Source organism: Gorilla gorilla, chromosome 6 (assembly GCF_029281585.2).
Source record: "Gorilla gorilla gorilla isolate KB3781 chromosome 6, NHGRI_mGorGor1-v2.1_pri, whole genome shotgun sequence".
Taxonomy (NCBI): Eukaryota; Metazoa; Chordata; class Mammalia; order Primates; family Hominidae; genus Gorilla; species Gorilla gorilla.
The window spans coordinates 35,198,661-35,220,937 of record NC_073230.2 but is presented as its reverse complement, the minus strand read 5'-3'; the positions used below and the strand labels follow the sequence as shown (position 1 = coordinate 35,220,937).

Here is a 22,277-nt window from a genome sequence, read left to right as displayed (position 1 = left end):
AACTTTTATAGAAAATAACAGATCCAAGCACTATTTTTGTGGTTGGAGTGGAGAGGAGGGGGAAGAGAGACAGCCTACAAATATATTAGTGTCTAAATTATTTCCTGAATATGAATTTATTCCACATACTAGTGATTTTTTTTAGCATTAGGTTTCATATACATTTTTAAAGAGTTAGGGAATAAGTACAAAAATTTAGGGTAGTATAACTTTACTTAAAAATGCCTTTTAATTAAATTGAATGGGAACTACTCGATGTAGTCTTATGAAATAAACTATGAAAATGCTTCATTGTACAGTTCTGTACTTATCAATACAAAAATTATGGGTTTAAAAGTATATAAATATATTGTAGAAATAATATGAGTTTCTTAAAACTATTACTTTGTAAAGCAGATACAAAATTAAAGTAATTGGCTTGAAAGAAATATATTGCTATGTATACATAAGTTATAATCATCACCCCATGTATTAAAATTAAGCCTTTTGTATCTTTTCTTGATGACAATTGGCAAAAACAAACAAAAACAAATTCAATGAGATCATAAATTCAAAACTGGTTTTTGGCAATTCGATGTATTAGATACTAAATGCCTTAAACTGCCTCTGTCCAAAACCAGGTACCTAATGCTATGATAACAATAACAGCTATCTTGAGAGGTACTGTGTAGGAAATGCTATGTGCTTTATGTATAATACATTCTCATTTGATGAGCACATGGCCTAAGAATTAGGAACAACTATAAGGCTCGTTCACATGAGAAAAGTGAGCCACAGAGAAGTTAAGTAGTTTATCAAAGGTTACACAGCTAGTAAATGGAAGAACTGAGAATGATTTCAACTTTCCAATATCTTTAAACAAAAGTTTTCTAAAATAATAACTGAAAATTTTAATAACTGAGGTACTGAAATTTTGGTAATTTGATTTTTATCTACTCTTGATATGACCTTTCTTAACAGTGGTACTAATAAACAGATTAAGTTATAAGATACTCTCCAAAGATAATTTCCAGATCTCATTCACAAACTGCTAAATTCAAAGACTACTATATTGGTGTTGTGTGTTGTGGCAGAGACTGCTGGTTGTCTGCCAAATTATGACCTCCTTTCAACCATAGTAACTACATATCACTGCCCAACTACACTGTATTCCCAGCTTCTCTTGCAATGCATTATAGTCATCTAAATTATCATCAGTTAAATATAAATGAAATGATATATATTACTTCCACCTCTATAACTTACACTATTGATCATGCCTTGTCTAAGATCTCTTTCCCCTTTTCATCCAGCTGAAACCAGGATATGTCAGTGACCAAGTTTCTATCACGAAGACATAAATTCTCTAGGAATCTAAGGGTGGGCAGTGGAATGATATAAAAGGTAACAAGGCCCCTGAATAATCATGCAAAGCATATCTGCGATCCCCTCCCCAGACTTCAATGACTTATGACATAGACTGTTATATTAAGAACAACAAAAACTTTACACTGTTGGGTTTCTTTGTCTTCACTCTAATTCATTATTTATCCCTGACTAGTATTCAAATCAAGTAACTCATCTGATACACTGCCATTAAGACAAAAAATTAAATTGGCTATGTAATAAAGTATAAGATATGCATCACTGATCATACCCAAATTCAACTACTATTGTAAATTACTTTAAATATCTGAATCTTGAAGAGAAAATGTAGCAACTAAAAGCCAAAAATAGGGAAATTACAAAGCTAGTTCAAACACTGCTATGATACTGAGTACACTTAATCCAAAAACAGCCAATTTGAAGGGCAACAAATATATATGGTAGAGGATCTCGAAACAGTAAAGCACTTGTCAGAAAGTGCCTCAAGATATTTGCCTCAAAAATCAAAAATCTAGATATGAGCCAAGCACAGTGGTGCACACCTGTAGTCCTAGTCACTTGAGAGGCTGGGGTGAGAGGATGGCTGGAGTCCAGGAGTCTGAGGCCAGCTGGGAAACATAGTGAGGCCTTGCCTCTATATTCAAAAAAAAAAATTTTACATCAAGATATAGAATATTATTAAGCAATAAAAAGAAACAAAGTACTGATCTATGGATGAACCTCAAAATCATTACACAAATATAAAAAAAAAGGCAAATACAGAGACACAGAAAGTTGACTCATGGTTACCTAGGGCTGGAGACAGGGGTATGTAAGGAGTGACTGTTAATGGACTCAAGGTTTCTTTGCAGGATGATAAAAAACATCCTAAAAGTAAATTGTGGTGATAGTGGCATGAGTCTATAAATATACAAAAAACCATCCAAATTGTATACTTTTTTTTTTTTTTTTGAAACGGAGTCTCACTCTGTTGCCAGGCTGAAGTGCAGTGGCGTGATCTTGGCTCACTGCAACCTCCACCTCGCAGGTTCAAGCAATTCTCCTACCTCAGCCTCCCGAGTAGCAGGACTACAGGTGCGCGCCACCACACCCAGCTAATTTTTGTATTTTTAGTAGAGACGAGGTTTCACCATGTTGGCCAGGATGGTCTCGATCTCTTGACCTTGTGATCCACCCACCTCAGCCTCCCAAAGTGCTGGGATTACAGGCGTGAGCCACCGCACCTGGCCAATTGTATAAGTTTTTTAAAAATCAAGGTAACTGAAGTTAATATAGGTTGGCTTTTGGATGCTTGCTTTCTTTTATATCTGCAACTGAATAATCCTGGATACAATCTTACAGAACCTATCTATATTCTTGAGTACAATAAAAAGCATATTAAATAAAAGTCCACGTTTGTTAAACTACGTAATATAAAGTACAAGCAGCTACTCAAGAGTGTGACTAGGCGAACAATACTAGACCACCGACAGTTACCAGGCCATATCAAGACAAGACACTTGTACAAAATATAAATCAACTACATCACTAACCACACTGTTGGGTTCACTTAACAGCTTTTCATAGCAATACTTTCTCAGTGAAGAAAGTAATGCATTTACATACATTGCAGTGTACATTTTTCATTCCAACACAGACCAGTAACAAAGTTTCTGAACCAGCTACTTTGAGTACCATGGAATAGAAAACTAAGAACAGAATGCCAAATACGTGCAGAAAAACCATACAGGCTTTTAAACCTGGGTACCTAGAATACCAGATAATTCAAATCACTTGAGAAAGAATATCTTGGCTCCTCTAAATAAACATTTCTCCTGATAGCGACTCTAAAACACACAATTAGATGCAACTAAAATAGTGCCAAGATAAAGTAACAAGAACCAAATGAACTCTACCATCTGAAAACTAAAAAAATGAATGAAGAACAGCTCTCAAGCCACTGGACATCAGGATAAAAGGTCAGTGATCCCTGAAAGAAAAGAAACAACAGAGGTCACCTCTATAACTGCTCCAGCTTATTACCGTCTAGAGAGACTTTTAAGGCCACAGGGCAAAGAGGCAAACTCAGGCAGAATCCAGTGGTCTCCCTGAGTTATGGAGAGAAACTGAGAGTCTAGGAAAGCTAAGGAGAATAGTTTCAGGAGAGAGTACCAGAGAAGAATCATGTAGAAAAAGAACTCGAGAGATCTGCAAGGAGTCCCCCTCAAGTCTTGAGCTGATTAGTGATCAGCATATGCATGTGAGGAAATTAACCCAGGCTGGAGAAAGAATCACCCAAAAAGGACTACAGGGAACAGTGCCTGGAACTCAAAAAGGGCCAGGAATAGTGGTTATTCCTACCAGCCAGTGTGGAAAAACTCATAATTCATGGGAGAACAATTACAGTATTCTCTAATTGAAAGAAGGGTCTTTCCTCAGTAGTGGGGAGAGAGTAACCCCAGTCTAAATGCTGCTCTGGTACCACCAAACAAAGCTTGAAAACAAGGCTCAAAAAGATCAAACTGTTGCCAAGTAATTAAACCACATCCCAGAACAAAGCTCAAGAATATTTTTAGGAATATAAAAAATATCCCAACACCCAGCAAGGTATAATTCACAATATATGACATCCAATCAAAAATTACTAGGCATGCAGAGGCAGAAAAATATAACCCATAATGAGTAGAAAAGCCAATCAATCAAAACTGATACAGAAATGAGCCAGATGATCAAGTTAATGAACGGACATTTAAACATGTGTATTCCATATGTTCAAGAAGCTAGAAGAAAATTGAACACAGTAAATACATAGAAACATGAAAGACATGAAAAAGACTCAAATCAAACTTCTAGGAATGAAAACAACAATGTCTGAGATAAAAAATATATATATACTGGATGGGACTAATGGCAGATTAAATATTGCAAAGCAAAGATTAGTGAACTTGCAGACAAATAAAATTTAACTATTTAAAATGAAACAGAGAGAAAAGGGACTTAAAAAAAAAAACCACGAGTGAAAAAAAAAAGCACAAGTGAGCTCTGAAACAACTTTAAGCAACAAAACATATGTGTACTCGAGTCCCTGAAGAAGAGGAAAGACAGAAAAAACAGTTGAAGAAATAATGGCCTAAAATTTTCAAAATTTAATGAAAACCATAAGTATACAGATACAAAAAGGTTACTGAACCCCAAGCATAAAAAATAAAGAAAATAAAGAGGACACAACATAATCAACCACTTAAATTCAATGATAAAGAGTAAATCTTAAAAATAGTAAGAGGAAAAAAACACCTTAAATATAAAGGAAGAAAAATACCAATGACACTGAATTTCTCATCAAAAACAATAAACGTGAGAAGAACCACATTTCTAAAATACTCAAATACAAAAACTATCTATCTAGAATTCTATACACAACAAAAATCTCTTAAAGGTAAAATAAGACTTTTCCTAACATACAAAAGTTGAACAAATTCATCAACAGAAGACCTGCACTACAAAAATGTTAAAGAAAGTCCTTTCAGGTAGAAGGAAAATTATACCAGACCTTTATCTACGCATTTTACCAGGTTGGTTCTTTATAAGAATCCTTAAAATTACTTACAATACACTGAAGAATACTTAAGTACTCCAAAAGGTACCACTACCATTTTGAAGGGAAAATGGTTAATTCAATTTCCTAAATGTTAATTTACATTACTAGAATTTCAAATTTGAAATTGCATAAAATCTCCCTAAGAATTATGTACCATGGTAAATTTATCAGTCAGTGCTTGACCAGATAAGCAAACAGCTGGGGAGAGAGAGAAAGACAGACAGACGAACAGACAGACTGAGAGAGACACTAAGAGATTTGATCTTGTGTAACTGTAGAAGCTGGAACTAGTTTGTGTAAGGCAGGCAATCAAGAAAGACATTATAAAGTGGGAAAAGCAAGAACAAAATAGGATCCACAATCACCAGCTGAAGCCCACCACAACGGACTGAAAACTGAAGTCCATGCTGGTTTTTATTCTGACCCTGATAGTCTCAAGATGTCTTGAGCATGCTGGGGTCCTTCCTGACAGACCTAACCCAAGAGATGGAGAAATTGAAAGAGGATTCCACAGAAGGTAGGGCAATTGCAGCCTGGCTACTACTACCTCATACCAACAGGTGAGCCAGGAGAGAAGCCACAACTTGTATAAGCTACAAAAATGGCTGCTGCTTCAATTCTGCCTTCAAATCTCATGCAAGAATCTCTCTTGTGTCTCATCCTAAACAAATTATAGAGAAGAGAACTCTGGAAAATAAGTTCAGCCTAGCAAGGTGACATATTACAAAGCTACCACCACAAAATTCCATTTATCAGAAAGAACTCCATTTGACTTAAGTTCCCGCAACTCAAAATTCTAAACTTTAAACTTTTAATACATATGATCCTTCAATTGTATTATCAATGAGTTTCATCTAACCATACCATTATGTGTCCTAGTATATTCTGATAAGAAAAATTTCTTCTATAAATGAGAAAACCATTTCAATGACTAATATCCACAAAGACATTACATTACTGTACTAAAACTATATGCTGATTTTTTCCCACAATTTATCCTTTCCGAAATGGAGATGCATCTTACAATCAATGGTATGTCTTAGTTTACTTGGATTATTTTTTTCCTGGCGGTAATGATGTATCACCATGGCTTCTCAGGCTCAATGAAGCAAGATATTAAAGGCTTCCCAAAATCTTTGCAGGAACTACTGATTTTCTATTAAAATTATAATCAGGACAATCTTAAATAAATGTAAACCAAATTCCATAAAATGTGCAACATAATTTAAAAGGTATTAAACTTCTTTTTTCTGGTTTTCAATCAAAACATAAGTAAATGGGCAATGTGGCACAGTTATGTGATCGCTAGAGGGAGACAAATGACTGCTGAGTTTTAGTAATACAAAATCTTTCAATTCATTTGTTAGCTGTTAAAAACTGGTATTTTCATCCCTTTAAATACCAGAATACCCACAATATTTATAAAATGATAAAGTACAAAATACTGCTTTTTTAAAACTTCTTAAAAGAACTGGAAGGCCACAGAAAAACACTAAAGATGCATAAAAAGAAAACATTGTAAATAGCTCACATATAGTAAGCCAGGACTGTCCAAGAATGATAGTTTTTAAATATATGTTTTTTTAAATCCTTTTTCAAGACCATAAAATCCCATATTCAAAATAAAATGTCACCTTCAGACCCTTCTTTTGACTACAATTAAAGCTGGTCAGAATGCCACAAGCCCCAAAACTCATTGTTATCTATTTATTCCACAAATACTTGATGAATAAAAAGACATACTATACTTGTATCTGTTATTATAAGCCATTGTAATATAGTAACAAAAACACCTAGCTTGGGTTTTCAGGTTCTCAACTTTGCCACTTGTTAACTAGACAACTTATCCATGAGGAAGCCTGAACTCAGAAAAACTAAGTGACCACCTTATTTCAATGAGAATAAAAAGGAAAACTCTATCTGATGACAAGTTATTCTTTGCAGTATATGCTGTCACTCTACAACAACACAAAATATCTTTACGTTTTAGAGAAGAAACAGCCAAAAAGATAAAGATAGCTTAAGAGGTCCACACTAACCAGAGAAGAGATCTTGCACATTCTCTCACTCCCAAACCTATGATACTTCCCAAATACCTGATGATGTCTCCTACCCAGTTTGTGAAACTTAAGAATCAAAACAGTATGAATACATTTAACAGTTTGTAACATCCTCCATTACATTGTTTTGGCAATATTACTTTAATATTCTCAAATATAGTTCAAAAATGCCTTGAAGTACATCATATCCATCTTATTATTCAAGTTGAAAATACAATTATATGAAAAAAACTCAATTCATAGTTTAGGCTCGAAAAAAATTATAAACTAAATTAACTGAAAAACTTAACAGAGGCACAGCTCTTTTTACTCCTATTTGAAAAACAAGATTCAAAATCACTGGTTCTCTGAGCCTCAGTTTTAACTCTTTCAATTTCCAATATGTATCTAGCACTCCAAAATACAAACAAGAACACAATGAAACACACAAACTGCTAATTTTCACAGAAGTCTTTGATAAATTAAAGATGGGGTTTTCAAAAATACTCATCAGTACAATAGATTATTTGGCAATAAAAGGAGTGAATTAACAATATATATTACAACATGGATGAACCTTGAAAACATTATGCTAAGTGAAATAAGCCAGTCACAAAGGCCACATATTATATGATTCCATTCATGTGAAATGTCCAAAATACACAAATCCATAGATACAGAAATTTCAATTAGTGGCTGTCTGGGACTGGGGGAAGCAATCAGAAGGTAAACGGTAGAGTAACCGCAAGTAAGTAAAAGCTTTCTTTTGGGGATGAATTTGTTCCTAAATTAGACTATGGTAATGGTTGCATGATTTTGTAAATACATTAAAATCCACTGAATTGTATAAACTGGTGAACTTTGTGATATACAAATGACATCTCAATAAAGTTGTTTTGAAAAATAATCAATTAGATCAGCTCACATCTTTGGCCCTCAGAAGTATAGAGCAGTTGTTAAAAGCACTGACTGGAGCCATACTGCTAGCCTCTATCACTTACTAACTAACTGTGCAATCACGGACAAGTAAGTAGCCTCTCTGTGCTACCTCTGAAAAATGCAGACGATACTGCTTACTTCACAGGACGAAGTTAGCTAACATATGTAAAGCACTCAAATCACCATCTGGCTTTTATTAAGTGTTATATGAGTTATTTTTATTAATGAGCCTTTTTCAAGAGAGGAGGGGAGAAATCTTCCCTTACAGTTGAACCAGAAAGGAATGGAAAATTATCCTTAATAATAGAGTTACTTTTTAAATCTAGGATGTACATGAATAATGAAGTAGATACCACAAAAATCTAGCGGAAATACAATATGTAATTTATTGTTTCTCAATTTATAAACATTATCTTGTTTTAGTTTTAATCTACTTTGTAATCCTAGTTTATTCCTTCAAGCAGCCAATTTCATAAAATAACATTAAAAACAAACATATAATTTAAACCAATCTGTTGTAATAATCCCAACATATCCAATTCTTTTAATTTACCAAGTTAAAGAACTGTAATTATCAGAATTTCATTTAATTATTAGAGCACTTTAGAGTGATAAGTCAATGTGATAAAACATGAAAAATGTTATTAATAAACAATCACAGAATTTAATTCACTTTTATTTTTTGTCAAGTATGGAATAGGTAATAAGCTAGTCATATTATTTTATAAAAGAATGGAAATGCAATAAATTTCTCCTATTATGAAGAAAATGAAGGTCTCTGCTTATTACATGCAGAATCCATTACAAAACTTTAAATGAATTATAGATGATACATCAGAACAATCTTTCAGATATTCAACAGTTTATATACTCAGTACCTCAAATAGAAGACCTCTAGAACTACTATAGGATTCACACCATGGAACAGATTTAAAACAAGTGCCAAGAAATGTCACAGATTTTATAAGCCATCCAACCAGACCAGTTTGAAAGTCTGGAGTTGTAGCTGCCCAGCAGGCATGCTTGATTAAAATGGAGACTAATTTTGGAATATGAAGCAAATTCATAAAAAAAAAAACTAAAAGTCCATTGACTAGTAACAAAGAGGAACTATCTCTCCTGGCAAACACGTTTTATCCCCAGAAATAAACAATTGTCACCACATATGTCTTATAACTTAGAGGGCTTTTTGGTTACATTATGTATCCATTATACTTTTAGAATCTGAGGGAAATGCTATGAATTTCCAGTCCTGTTGGATGACACTTTATATTGTAGTCCTTCCTTGATGATTCTCTGGTTCCTATTATGAAAAACAGTAAAATAATAATAGCTACTTACATTTAGAGAGAACTTCCCATGCATCAAGTACCATTCCAGGTCCTTTGTCAATTTTTTTCTATAATATGGAGTATCATTTAAAAAATCACTTTCAAGTGCTTCCCAGAGAATATGCCCCAATGCAAGAATGGCAGCAGAGAAGTAGTCTCCTCCAAGATTAGCGACTGTCATCAAGATTTAAGAGTTGGCATAAAAACTTCTGCTGAAGACCTCTTCTGATCACCAAGGCCACAATGTCCTACAAGTTTTGCTTCATTAATCCCCTGACCTCAGTCTACCACTTTAGTCTTGTTTGTAGTCCTTAACCCCTTTATCACCTGGAGAGCACAGAGAATCTGAGACTGTTTAAATCTCAGCTACTACTCAAATGGACCAGAGAAATGGCCCAATGTGTGTGTGTATATATATATATATGTAATTTCACACAAATGAAGGCCTATCATTCCGCCATTCCTATTCTCACAATCATCCATTCCTTCCTTGGATTTCAAAGTAATCAGAGTCAAAACCTCAAAGGCCACATTTCAGGATATTCTTGATCTCATGGGCTTAGGACATGGTGAAATGGGCCTTTTTCATGAGTCATCTATCTCACCTTGATCCCTCTGGCTTGTAATACAGTGAGAAAAAAAAAAAAAAGATTGACATTAAACTTTGGAAAACTGCCAAATCCAGGTATAAATCATGAGAAAAATATGTGAAGAATGGAGAAAAAGAGAGTAATAACTACACAAAGCAGCAAGAGAATTACAACAAATGAGTAAAAAAAAAAAAAAATAGCTGAATGTCCTAATAGTCATCGAGGGCACATATTATGAGATTTTACTATATTTTAATACTTGGTATACCTGCTTCAAAGGTTCAAATGAAAAAAGTAGTTCCTTAACCAAACGGAAAAGCCTACTCCTATAGTCTGCTGCAGGACACTAAGTGTTCCCCAAGAGTAAAACTGGGAAATACTTGCATATTTTTAACTAAAAAGGCTAACGATAGAAAAGACAGAATTGAAGACTTCACATTTATAAGGAGATTTGTAAATGTACATAGTACTTGACATTATGTTTACCCTCTAACTCAAAAGAGCAATCCTCAAACAAATAGAACAAAGCAAGGAAAATCTTTTCAGAATTTAAGACTTACTTGTATAACGTCTCTGCCCAGGTGTGCAATATATAACCACTCCACTGGAGTATACAAATGTTTGAGAATCACTGCACTAGCGGTTCATTTAGCAATTATTAAGCAATTGCTGGAGGCCTTGTTGGACAAAAGGATAACGGAACAGACCCCACCCTCAGGAAACAATAGCTCAATACTGTAAATGGGCATAAATATGCCCAACTGGCTCTACTGTACATGAGACTGTAATATATATGATCACAGTCTGTGTAAGTTTCATCAGAACAAACTGCTTTTCTTGTGAAAATATTAAATAAACAAGTCAATGACTAGATAACTGTTTTTTCACTGTTTTTGGCTTCTTAAAAGTCTATTTCTATCACTAATGAAGCCACAATGTTTTCTGCTTCATTGTACCTGTCTCTCTCTTTCTTAGCTCAAGAAATTCTGCCAATTTTAACTAGTTTGTTTCTTAGGATAACATAGCATTTCACCCATTAAAAATTTCAAAATTGTGTCTAATACTACATCTTATTTCACCAAATTATGTTTTTGAAAAGTAATTTTAATTTATGTATCCCATTTTTCCTTTATTCAGCATTTATCATTTCTAATTGTATTTCTAAACAACAAAAAAAATCAAGTATTCTACAATTAGATGTAAAACATCTGGAAATAGTTGTCAGGGACTACCTCAACAAGCCTGGTACCAAAAGTCTAAAAGTATTTTAACCATCTTACAAACATAAAAGCAGCTGTGGCAGAAGGTTAATAGGAACTGACCTGTTCTTGTATAAACGTCTATCTAAAAGGCTACTTTTCTCAGTACCTGGTTTTCACTTACTTAATTGGTTCAGCTCTTTAAAAAGGTGGGTTTCAGGCAATATACTATCAACTTCAATCAGTTACATAAGACACAACTAACCTTTTGTTCTGCTTGCAGTTGGTCACATCTTTCTTTCTCATGGTTAAGTTCTCTTTCCATTCTCCCAACTTGTTCTCGAAGTTGTGCTGTTTCTTTTTCCAGAACAGCAATTAACTTTAACAGTTCTTCTTTTTCTTTCATGGTTTTCTCAATTTTCAACTATAAAGCAAAAAACTCAGATTAATTAGTTTTTTGCTTAATCCTAAAATGTTATTACGAATTTAGTTTTCCATTTCCAAAAAAATAGTGAAGACATTCACAGAAAGAACTCTTACATTCTACCTACTTTATATCAATCAGCCTTTTTTTAGCCTTCAGTTAGAAAAATTCATCAATCATAAATTTAAACCTTGTTTTGGTTGAGCAAAGAAGAAAATATTACAAAATGAGAGAACTGTATTATGAAGTTGGCTGCTAATCATTTTTGAGATCAGAACTAAAAATAAGGCATATTAATGTTCCCGTTAATTACGGGGCTTTCTTATCCACAGTAATAATCAGATACTCCAAGAGGAAAAGTTGTACCTCTTCTTGAATGCAAACCTATAGGAAATCTTTGAATCTATCACAAACTTACTATATGGTATATAAGGCCTTCATCTATGGAATTACTATTAAAAGTGCTGATTCCTTAAGACATCAAGAAATGTATAGTTTCCATACATAAAACGGCCTCTACTTGGCTAAATTAAAATACTCTTCATTTTTATGTATTTTTTTTTGTTTTGTCCTAAAATACAAATTTTAGGACAAACATGCAGACTGTAACAATATATTAACAATATACCTGATTCTTATGGGAACAGCTAATAGTTCAGGAAAATATAAACTTCAATATTCTAAAAGATTACTAAATAAATGGTCATAAGATAGCAAAACAAAGTTAATATTTCTCTTACAGGAAGAATGAAGACTCAGAGGGAAGACTTAACAAAGGTGGTATTATACATTTAATTGGTAAAATGTTTTTCCTCCATACACCCCAAATTGATTTTCCAGGGTCATGAGATTATGAAATCAAACTGATTAAATTCTAAAATGGCTCTTATCAAAGTTGAATAGCTGCAAACTTTCTGAATGACTCTTCTACCTGTTCCAACAAATCAAATCAAAATGCCAGGAAAAGTTTATTTATTCAATCATTGAATTTTTTTATATCTTATCTATTTTAAAAAAATGATTTGAAATAGTTTGCAATAAATGGCATTCAATAAAGTCAACAGAAAATTAGAACCAGGCAAGTATTTCACCCATAAAGGTTAATGTCGTTATTAATTTGGCATTAAATCTGGCTCAAAACTCTGGCAACTTAAAAATAAAGATATATCTTGACATAGCACAACATAGACTTTATAAAAGAATCACCTTTTCCGGTGATTTATTTAATTCACATATACTTTCTCAAGAGTTCACTAAAGCTTAAGTAGACATTTTTAGAAGAATTCAAATTAGATAAGAATGTATATGTCTCATTTCTTGCCTCAATTTTGTATTTTGGAATATGTTAAGCATACAAAATAGTTAAAATTTTACAATGATCATCCAAACATCCATCACCTAAATTCACTGATTATTAATATCTTGCATGTTTATCTCTTTGTATACCTAAGTTTATGTATCCTTTTTTCTTCTAAGCCATTTAATGTGAAATTGCAGACACTTCACTCCTAAATACTTCAGAGCAAGCATCACCTAATAAGGACAGTTGGCTTTAAACCACCACTATTATTATAGCTAAGAATATTAAGAATAATTTTATATCCTCCAATAGGCCATAGTCAAATATCCCTCACTATCCCCCCAATTTTTTTTAAATCTAGGATACAATCAAGGTCCACAGATTGCAAAATTATGTCTCACTAATCACTTTTAATGTCAACAGGGCCCCAGATAATGTCTCACATTTGTACTAATTTTGTGCAGTTTTAGATAAAGATTTCAATGAATGTGAGAATTTTAAAGACTCACCAAAATATTTGTTAAAAAAACATTTAATCTCAGAAATATTTACTTAAGAAACAGCAATTTTCATTTTCTTTATAAAGTACCCTTTGTGGAGTAGGAAGGAGTGAAACAGAATGAGATATGTCTCAATCTACTTGAAGAAAAACTACAAGATAGATGCGAATGCCAAAATGCCCATCACTTTTCTGTTGGAGGCCCTGAAATGAGGGTGGTCTAATAAGTATTCAAAAAGCTACAATATAAATACTGACTGCATTCTTAAGATCTGGGTTTGTTTCAGCATCTTTGACTGGCATTCAAATACAAAGCTAAAAACCTTGATCATCAGGCAGTTGCACCACAAAATGTTTTAGTCACCCTATAAAAGTTACATTTCTTTAAGATAAGAGAGGAATTTCTGTAAAGGGGAAGGAAAGATATGAAAGAATTCACAATAAAAAATCATTAGTTCCTCCTAACCTAGTTTGACTGTCTAATAAAAGTATTATATCTGTAACCTCTTGTCTTTTTACTCCAGTCTCAGTTCTTTGAGGTAAATAAAAGTAAAATCAAAGGTATTAAATATTTACATGTTAAAAAAATCTATCCAACTATAAAGAAAAAGCAATAGCTGTAATAAAAGAAATATGAATATAAATTAGCCAAAAATGTATACTGAACCAATTTGAGAAGCTATTTTTCTTATTATTATAATAGAGAGCACTATATACAATTAATCACAACAACTCAAATATAACACTGTAGTTTTTTAGGTATAGGATAAAGATATTGAAAAATGTGATCTTAAAATGAGAGAAGAATGTCACTCTATTTTTTCTGTCAATGACTACTAAAAATTAATACACAAGGCATTATTAGACCATCTACATAGTAAATTTATATTAAAGCCATGATCATGACCCCACAATATTCTATTTACAAAAACAGTAAGGAGTAAATAGCTTTTTAAATTTTCTTTTTAAATTATGGTTAATCTAGGCTTATTCATTTCATCCGAAGTACAACAGGAATCATTCTAAAAATGTACAATCTAAATTAAGAGACTGCGAAGCTCCCCTGACTCACTGCCACACTTTAGAAAGAGAATGCTCATGGTAGTGAAACAAAGTTCACATCCAATTACAGTTAGATGTATTGATTTACACCATTATCCCAAGCAGCTTCATCCCCAAATCGGTAACATTCTACAATGAACTGATTACGCCACCACAAAAAGTCAGGCAAAGGAACGTAAGGAAAGCTTTAGACCTAAACTCTCCCAATTGGTACTTACTGCACTATCCACTATGCGCAAAATAAGGATAGGCCCTAGGGAAAGTCCCTGCCACAGTGGAACCAACAGCATAATGTGGCCAAAAGATTTTTTAAGCATTTCAAAAAAGACACTCTAGTTTTATTATTTTAGTTAAAAAGCATTCGATTTTTTTTTTTTTTTTTTTTTGATACGGAGTCTCGCTCTGTCGCCCAGGCTGGAGTGCAGTGGCGCGATCTCGGCTCACTGCAAGCTCTGCCTCCCGGGTTCATGCCATTCTCCTGCTTCAGCCTCCCGAGTAGCTGGGACTACAGGTGCCTGCCACCACGCCCGTCTAATTTTTTGTATTCTTAGTAGAGACAGAGTTACACCGTGTTAGCCAGGATGGTCTCGATCTCCTGACATCGTGATCTGCCTGCCTCGGCCTCCCAGAGTGCTGGGATTACAGGCGTGAGCCACTGCGCCCAGCCAAAGCATTCGATTTTTGTGGCAACTCTCACATAACTTTAAAATTCTTAAAATGCCAACCAACATGAGCTCTGTTCTTAAAATTATCAATGAATCACTATCTCACTGTGAACACCAACCTCAAGAAGGCCTGCTTTTGTGGTCACCACTAACATGTCAGAATTTCCTTCATCTTCCATAGTAAGCAGCTCTTCAACTGGAGAAGAAGCTCGAAACTGGAAAGGTGTACTTGCTCCACGAATTTCACCCTTATGGGTAACGTAACAGAACTGATAAAATTCTCCATCATCATTTGGAAGGTAATATCCTAAGAGGAAGTTAACAAACAAAATTATTAAACTTCCTATTATAAAATTCATGTTATTTCAATTTAACAATACTTGCCATGTCTCATTCCCCACACTGTTCTTGACAAGAATCTGGGATATGTCCTTCCTCCTTTTGCAAATTATCAAAACTAGATTCTTCCTTCCTACTCAAAGTTAAATTTTTTCTTCTCTTAGGTTTAAGCTTATATTCCCAGAATATCCTTTCCCCTTGTATCTTCACTAGGGCAAAACCCACTCATTTAGGACAGGCAAGTATATACTTTACAATGGGAAAGAGGCTGGAGGAGGAGCAAGGGAAGAACCAATATAAAAGTCTACTGAGGACTGGGAGTAGGGGTGGGAATATGTCATTTAGAGAAATCTTCCCTCCAATTTGACATTCATTACATGTAAATAAGAGATATTAACTAAAGTAATATGCTGCACATGTGAACTATATGAAGGCAGAAAAGATGAGGTCTGCTAGTGCAGTATGGTAAAAATAAGCTTTAGGACCCAGTGCGGTGGCTTATGCCTGTAATCCCAGCACTTTGGGAGGCCAAGGTGGGCAGATTCGCTTGAGCCTGGAGTTAAAGACCAGCCTGGCCAACATGGTGAAACCCTGTCACTACAAAAAATACAAAAATGTGCCAGGTGTGGTGGCATGTACCTGCAGTCCCAGCTACTAGGGAGGATGAAGCGGGAGGATCGCTTGAGCCCAGGAGGTCAAGACTGCAATGAACCATGATGGTGCCACTGAACTCAAGCCTGGGCGACAAAGTGAGACCCTGTCTCCAAAAAAAAAAAGCTTTCGAACCACACAGATCTATTCAGAAATCCAGCTCTACCACTATTATTTACTTAACCTCCCTGAGCCGCAGGCTCTTTTTTTTTTTTTTTTTTTTTTTGAGACGGAGTCTCGCTCTGTTGTCCGGGCTGGAGTGCAGTGGCGCAGTCTCGGGTCACTGCAACCTCCACCTCCCGGGTTCACGCCATTCTCCTGCCTCAGCCGCCTGAGTAGCTGGGACTACAGGCGCCCGCCACCACACCTGGCTAATTTTTTGTATTTTTAGTAGAGACAGGGTTTTACCGTGTTAGCCCGGATGGTATCAATCTCCTGACCTCGTGATCTGCCCGCCTCGGCCTCCCAAAGTTCTGGGATTACAGGCATGAGCCACTGCGCCCGGCCGCCGCAGGCTCTTAATGTTTTGTTTTGTTTTGTTTTTTTAAAAAAGGCCAGGGGCGGTGGCTCACGCCTGTAATCCCAGCACTTTGGGAGGCTGAGGCGGGTGGATCACCTGAAGTTGGGAGTTTGAGACTAGCCTGACCAACATGGAGAAACCCCGTCTCTACTAAAAATACAAAATTAGCCAGGTGCCGTGGCGCATGCCTGTAATTTCAGCTATTCGGGAGACTGAGGCAGGAGAATCGCTTGAACCTGGGAGGTGGAGGTTGCAATGAGCCGAGATCGTGCCACTGCACTCTAACCTGGGCAACAAGAGCAAAACTACATCTCAAAAAAAATTTTTTAAAAAAAGAAAAAAGGGGCCATCTGTCTCAGAGATCCAAAATATTAACAAATAGATAATATATTTATAGTATCTAGAATAATGTGTTCAATATTTGCCCCCTTCTTTCTTCAATTTAATTGTTATCCCATTTTAAATTCTGCTGGATTATTATAACTTAAAATTAATCTTTGCCTCCTCACCAAAGCTCACGTAGTACTTTTTACATTAAAAAATAAATATCTCCTTTTGCTTCTCAGCCTTTTTGGCTAAGATCAAATGTAAAAACTACATACCTCCACGGCAAACCTAACATTACTAGTTACTATGTACATGCCTTACAACTACATCAGACCTCAAAAACGCCATAGATACCACACACACACACACATTGAGGGCACATATATATGTACATATTTGTGCACATACATATTAAAATTCAGAATTCCCCAGAATGACTTGTAAAAAGGAAACATTCAATAATTGTGAAATGAATAAACAAAGATGAATATACTTACCTTATTAATATCTACCCCAAAAGCTATAGTCACTATACCTGCTGTTCTTTCATGTCTTGAAATTTTCAGCCTCAGTTATTATACCTACTTCACCTGATTTCACTCTTTAAAAAACAGCTGGCTTTTCTCCTTAGAAACAGAGAGGGGAGGCTGGGCGCAGTGGCTCACGCCTGTAATCCCAGCACTTTGGTAGGCCGAGGCAGGCAGATCACGAGGTCAGGAGATCGAGACCATCCGGGCTAACACGGTGAAACCCTGTCTCTACTAAAAATACAAAAAATTACCCAGGCGTGGTGGTGGGCGCCTGTAGTCCCAGCTGGTCAGGAGGCTGAGGCAGCAGAATGGCGTGAACCCGGGAGGCGGAGGTTGCAGTCAGCCGAGATTGCACCACTGCACTCCAGCCTGAGCGACAGAGTGAGACTCCGCCTCAAAAAAAAAAAAAAAGAAACAGAGAGGAGAGGCAGACAATCTATAAGATAAGAGAAATTCTTGTGGCGCTTTAAAGCAAAGTAGCAGTCCACAAAAAGGAATTAAGAGAGGGGTGGAGCATGTCAAAAAAAAATACAGGCGCCCACTTGAAAAGCTCCAAATGGCTAAAGCTGAAACAATTTAAGTAACAAAAAAAAAATGGTATTAGACTTTATTTCACAGAAGAAATTAATGATTCCATGGAGAAGAAGAAAATTCCTTCTAACGTAATGATCAACTAAAAAATATACAGGTAATGAACTTCATTAGGCAAACACCACAATAATCGTAGGCAAGATGCACAGAGGGATACCAAAATTAGTGGCTGAAAATATGAGGAGAAACAAGATATTTCCACAGTCTCAAAGTAGCTCCCTCATAATATTCATTAATTACAAGGGAAAAAAATAATAACTTTATTTACAGTGGAGAAATCCAGAAGACACAATCTTAAACAAGCAATCAAGATTATTATAACCAGTAATAAGATGTATGGACATCACATACTCCCTGATAAAATGTACTGAGAAAGGTACAGTACTGTTTCTATGGCATTCTTCCCAAAAATGCATAACTTCAATCTAATCATGAGAAAACATCGAGCAAAACCAAGATGAGAGACAAGCTACCAAAACAAACACCACCACAAAATGCTAACAGTACTTCACAAGAAAGTAAAGGTTATGAAAGATAAGGAAGAAACCAAGGAGACTAAGACAACATGACAATTAAATACAAAGAGGGATTAAAGACTGGATCTAAGAACAGAAAAAGAACAGTAATGGAAACACTGGTGAAATCTGAGTAAGGTTTGTACTTTAGTCAATAGTACTGTACCACTGTTAAACTATTGTTTTCTTAAATAAATGTACCATGGTCATGTAAGATGCTCACATGACAGGAAGCTGGGCAAAGGGCATACAGAAATTCTGTGTACTACTTTTGCAAGTTTTCTTTACATCTAAAATTACTTCAAAATACAAAGTTTAAATAAATATCATAGACATGTATCTGGCAACATACATTTTTAAAGTTTTTAAAAATCCACCCTCCTAATATCTACTAAAAACTTACTAATTCATACCAATTTCCAAATAGCCACTAGGCTTATTTAAAAGCTTAACTAGAAAACAAATACATAGCATAATTAATCAGCTCTGGCATCAAGACATTAGAAACTGTACAAACTAGGTATTCAAGGTCTGATTTCTTTTTTTTTTTTTTTTTTGAGACGGAGTCTCGCTCTGTCACCCAGGCTGGAGTGCAGTGGCCTGATCTCAGCTCACTGCAACCTCCACCTCCCTGCTTCAAGCAATTCCCCTGCCTCAGCCTCCCGAGTAGCTGGAATTACAGGCACACGCCACCACGCCCAGCTAATTCTTTTGTATTTTAGTGGAGACGGGGTTTCACCATGTTGGCAAGACTGGTCTTGAATTCCTATCCTCAGGTAATCCACCCACCCCGGCCTCCCAAAGTGCTGGGATTACAGGTGTGAGCCACCGTGCCCGGCCTCAAGGTCTGATTCTTTAAAAAACAAAAACTTCACTAAAATAAACTGCTAAAAAATATGGTTCAAAACCATTTGAGATAGACATAATTATTCAGAGCTGCAATTTAAAGCTGCCTGGAAAAACTTGTCAGATGGATACTGAAAATAAAATGGGAAAAAGTGAAAATTAAATTTTCGAGTCAAATTTTACAGACTGTGCCTTTAGTATTCAACAAGATTATAATAAATAAATAAGGGTTCATTTAGGAAAACAATCACGTTTAGGTATTGTTAGATGTTTTGGGTTTTGCATTTCAGGATTCTCATGACTCATCCACAAAATGAGCAGAGTGATTTGCATTATGCTTGAAAGCCCTTCTATAACTCTAATATTCAATGACTAAGCTTTCCCTGACTTCCTTATATAACAAAAAAGTTCTAGGCAGGGAGATGCTTTTATTTCTGAATTTCAAAATTCAAAATAAAAATGAACTGTTGAATTTTCAGAAACTTGTAAAACATATTGCATTTAGGCTTAGTGCCCATGAATTTTTGAGACAGGGTCTCGCTCTGTCGCCGAGTCTGGAGTGAAGTGGTACAATCTCGGCTCACCGCAACCCCAGCCTCCTGGGCTCAAGTGATCCTCCCCACCTCAGCCTCTCAAGTAGCTGGGACTTTAGGTGTACACCACCATGCCTGGCTAATTTTGGGGGTATTTTTTGTAGAGATGAAGTTTTGCCAAATTGCCCAGGCTGGTCTCAAATTCCTGGGCTCAGGCAATCCATCCTCCTTAGCCTCACAAAATGTTAACATTACAAGTGTGAGCCACCATGTCTGGCCCAAAAATGTTTTTAAAGTATTAACAGAAATAAACTGGATGCTTTTCTCTACTTTTTAACCACTTTTAAACTTACTCCTAAGTCCCTAATAAACAAAAGCAATAGTCACTATAACAAATTGAATAACTTTTTTTTCAACAGATGGAGTCTCGCTATGTTGTCCACACTGGTCTCTAACTCCTGGTCACAAGCCATCCACCTGCCTCAACCTCCCAAACAGCTGAGATTACAGGTGTGAGTCACCACTTAAAAAATAAGTTAACCTGGCAGTTAACTTATTTTTTAAGGGGAAACCAATCACAATAAAAATGATTAAAAATAAACCAACAGCTTTCAGGAAAGAAGTTTTAAATGTAACAAAACTGGTTCCAATACACACCTAAATTTTATTATCTAAAAAAGGCTATTAAAAGATAAACTACATATATAACTTACAACATTTCCTTATCCAAAAAACATCTATGAGTACCTAAATCATTGCCCATATTTCACCAGAAGTTTTATCCTCTGCATACTGGTTTCCTGGCACAGAACAGAAGGAAATTTCTTTATATATGCAAGTTCCATGAACTCACATTGCCAATTCATGTTTAGACCAAACATATGCAAAATTCAGAATAAAGTGAAAAAAAGTTTTTAAACAAACAGACCACCAAAATCCAAAACAATGACACCATCAAATGCTGCTGAAAATGTGGAGCAACAGGAACTCTCATCATTCATTGCAGGTAGGAAAATAAAATGGTACAAGCCACTTTGGAAGACAGTTTCGCAGTTTCCTACAAAACTGAACATGCTCTTATACAATTAATTAATTACATTCCCTGGTATTTACTCAAATGAAATGAAAACTTAACATCCACACAAAAACTTGCACGAGTGTTTTTATTGCAGCATTATTTGTAAGTGCCAAAACGTGGAAGCAACCAAGATCTTCTTCAATAGATTAATAAACTATGATACATCCATTCAATAGAATATTAATCAGTAATAAAAGAAATGAGCTATTCAAACCACTAAAAGACATGAGGAAATTTTAACCACATGTTGCTAAGTAAAAGAAGCCAATCTGAAAAGACTACATATCGTTATGATTCCAACTCTATGACATTTTACGGCAAAACTGTGGGGACAGTAAAACATCACTGGTTGCCAGGGTTTTACCAGGAGGGAAGGAGAGATGAGTTGGTGGGACACAGGAGACTTTTAGGGGAGTGAAGTTATTGTTCTTTATGATACTGCAACAGTAGGTATATGTCTTCATACATTCATCAAAATCAACAGAATTTACATCACACAGTGAACCCTGATGTAAACCATGAACTCAGACAATAATAGTGTATTAATATTGGTCCATCAATTATAACAAATGGAGCACACAAGATGTTAAAATTAAGGAAAGCAGGGAAGGGTGGTGTAAGGGATTGCAAGAGAACTCTACTTTTCATTCAATTTTTTCTGTAAACCTAAAACTGCTCCAAAAAAGTATCTTAATTTTTTAAAATTAAACCATCTGAAGCTGATTAATCTGAGCCTAGTTATTTTAGAAGGCTGCTCTGCACATGTCACCAAAATCCAAGTCAGATATTGCCTGATAAAAAAACAGGACATTTTAACTTAGATAAGACCATATCAATTAGATAATGTTAACAATTATTTGCTGAAAACTGTCTGCCATGCCACTGGTTCCCAAACTTCTACATAACAGAATCACCTGTTGATCTTTTCAAAATTCTAAAACCCAGGCCATACCACAGACCAATTAAATCACAACATCTGGAGGTGGGACATAAATTTCTGTGTGTCTTAAAGCACGCAGGATTCCAAATTAAAGTTAAGTTTGGATATCACTATACCAAAGCTATGTGCATAGGCTCCAAGTTGTGCTGCCCTTAAAACAGGCTGATGCGACTATAACAAAAACTGACTGAAACTCAAGGGAGGGATCACTGTAAAAATTTTTCGGCCAGGTGCGGTGGCTCACGCCTGTAATCCCAACACTTTGGGAGGCCGAGGCGGGCGGATCACAAGGTCAGGAGATCCAGACCACCCTGGCTAACACGGTGAAACCCCATCTCTACTAAAAATACAAAAAAAATTAGCCAGGCATGGTGGCGGGCGCCTCTGGTCCCAGCTACTTGGGAGGCTGAGGCAGGA

The 22,277-nt window shown here is 35.5% G+C and overlaps 1 protein-coding gene across 25 annotated transcripts in view; it reads right to left on the bottom strand.

The window, feature by feature from the left end:
• TAX1BP1 (Tax1 binding protein 1) overlaps window positions 1–22,277 on the bottom strand; it is an 88,233-nt gene that overhangs the window by 45,833 nt on the left and 20,123 nt on the right. For all 25 annotated transcript variants that reach the window (XM_031012664.2, XM_031012662.2, XM_031012663.3 and 22 more), the window contains exons 4-5: window positions 15,110–15,297; window positions 11,306–11,464 (exon numbers count right to left, since the gene is read on the bottom strand). In XM_031012664.2, coding sequence (XP_030868524.1) covers window positions 11,306–11,464; window positions 15,110–15,297 — 347 coding nt within the window. The remainder of the gene's footprint in view (window positions 1–11,305; window positions 11,465–15,109; window positions 15,298–22,277) is intronic.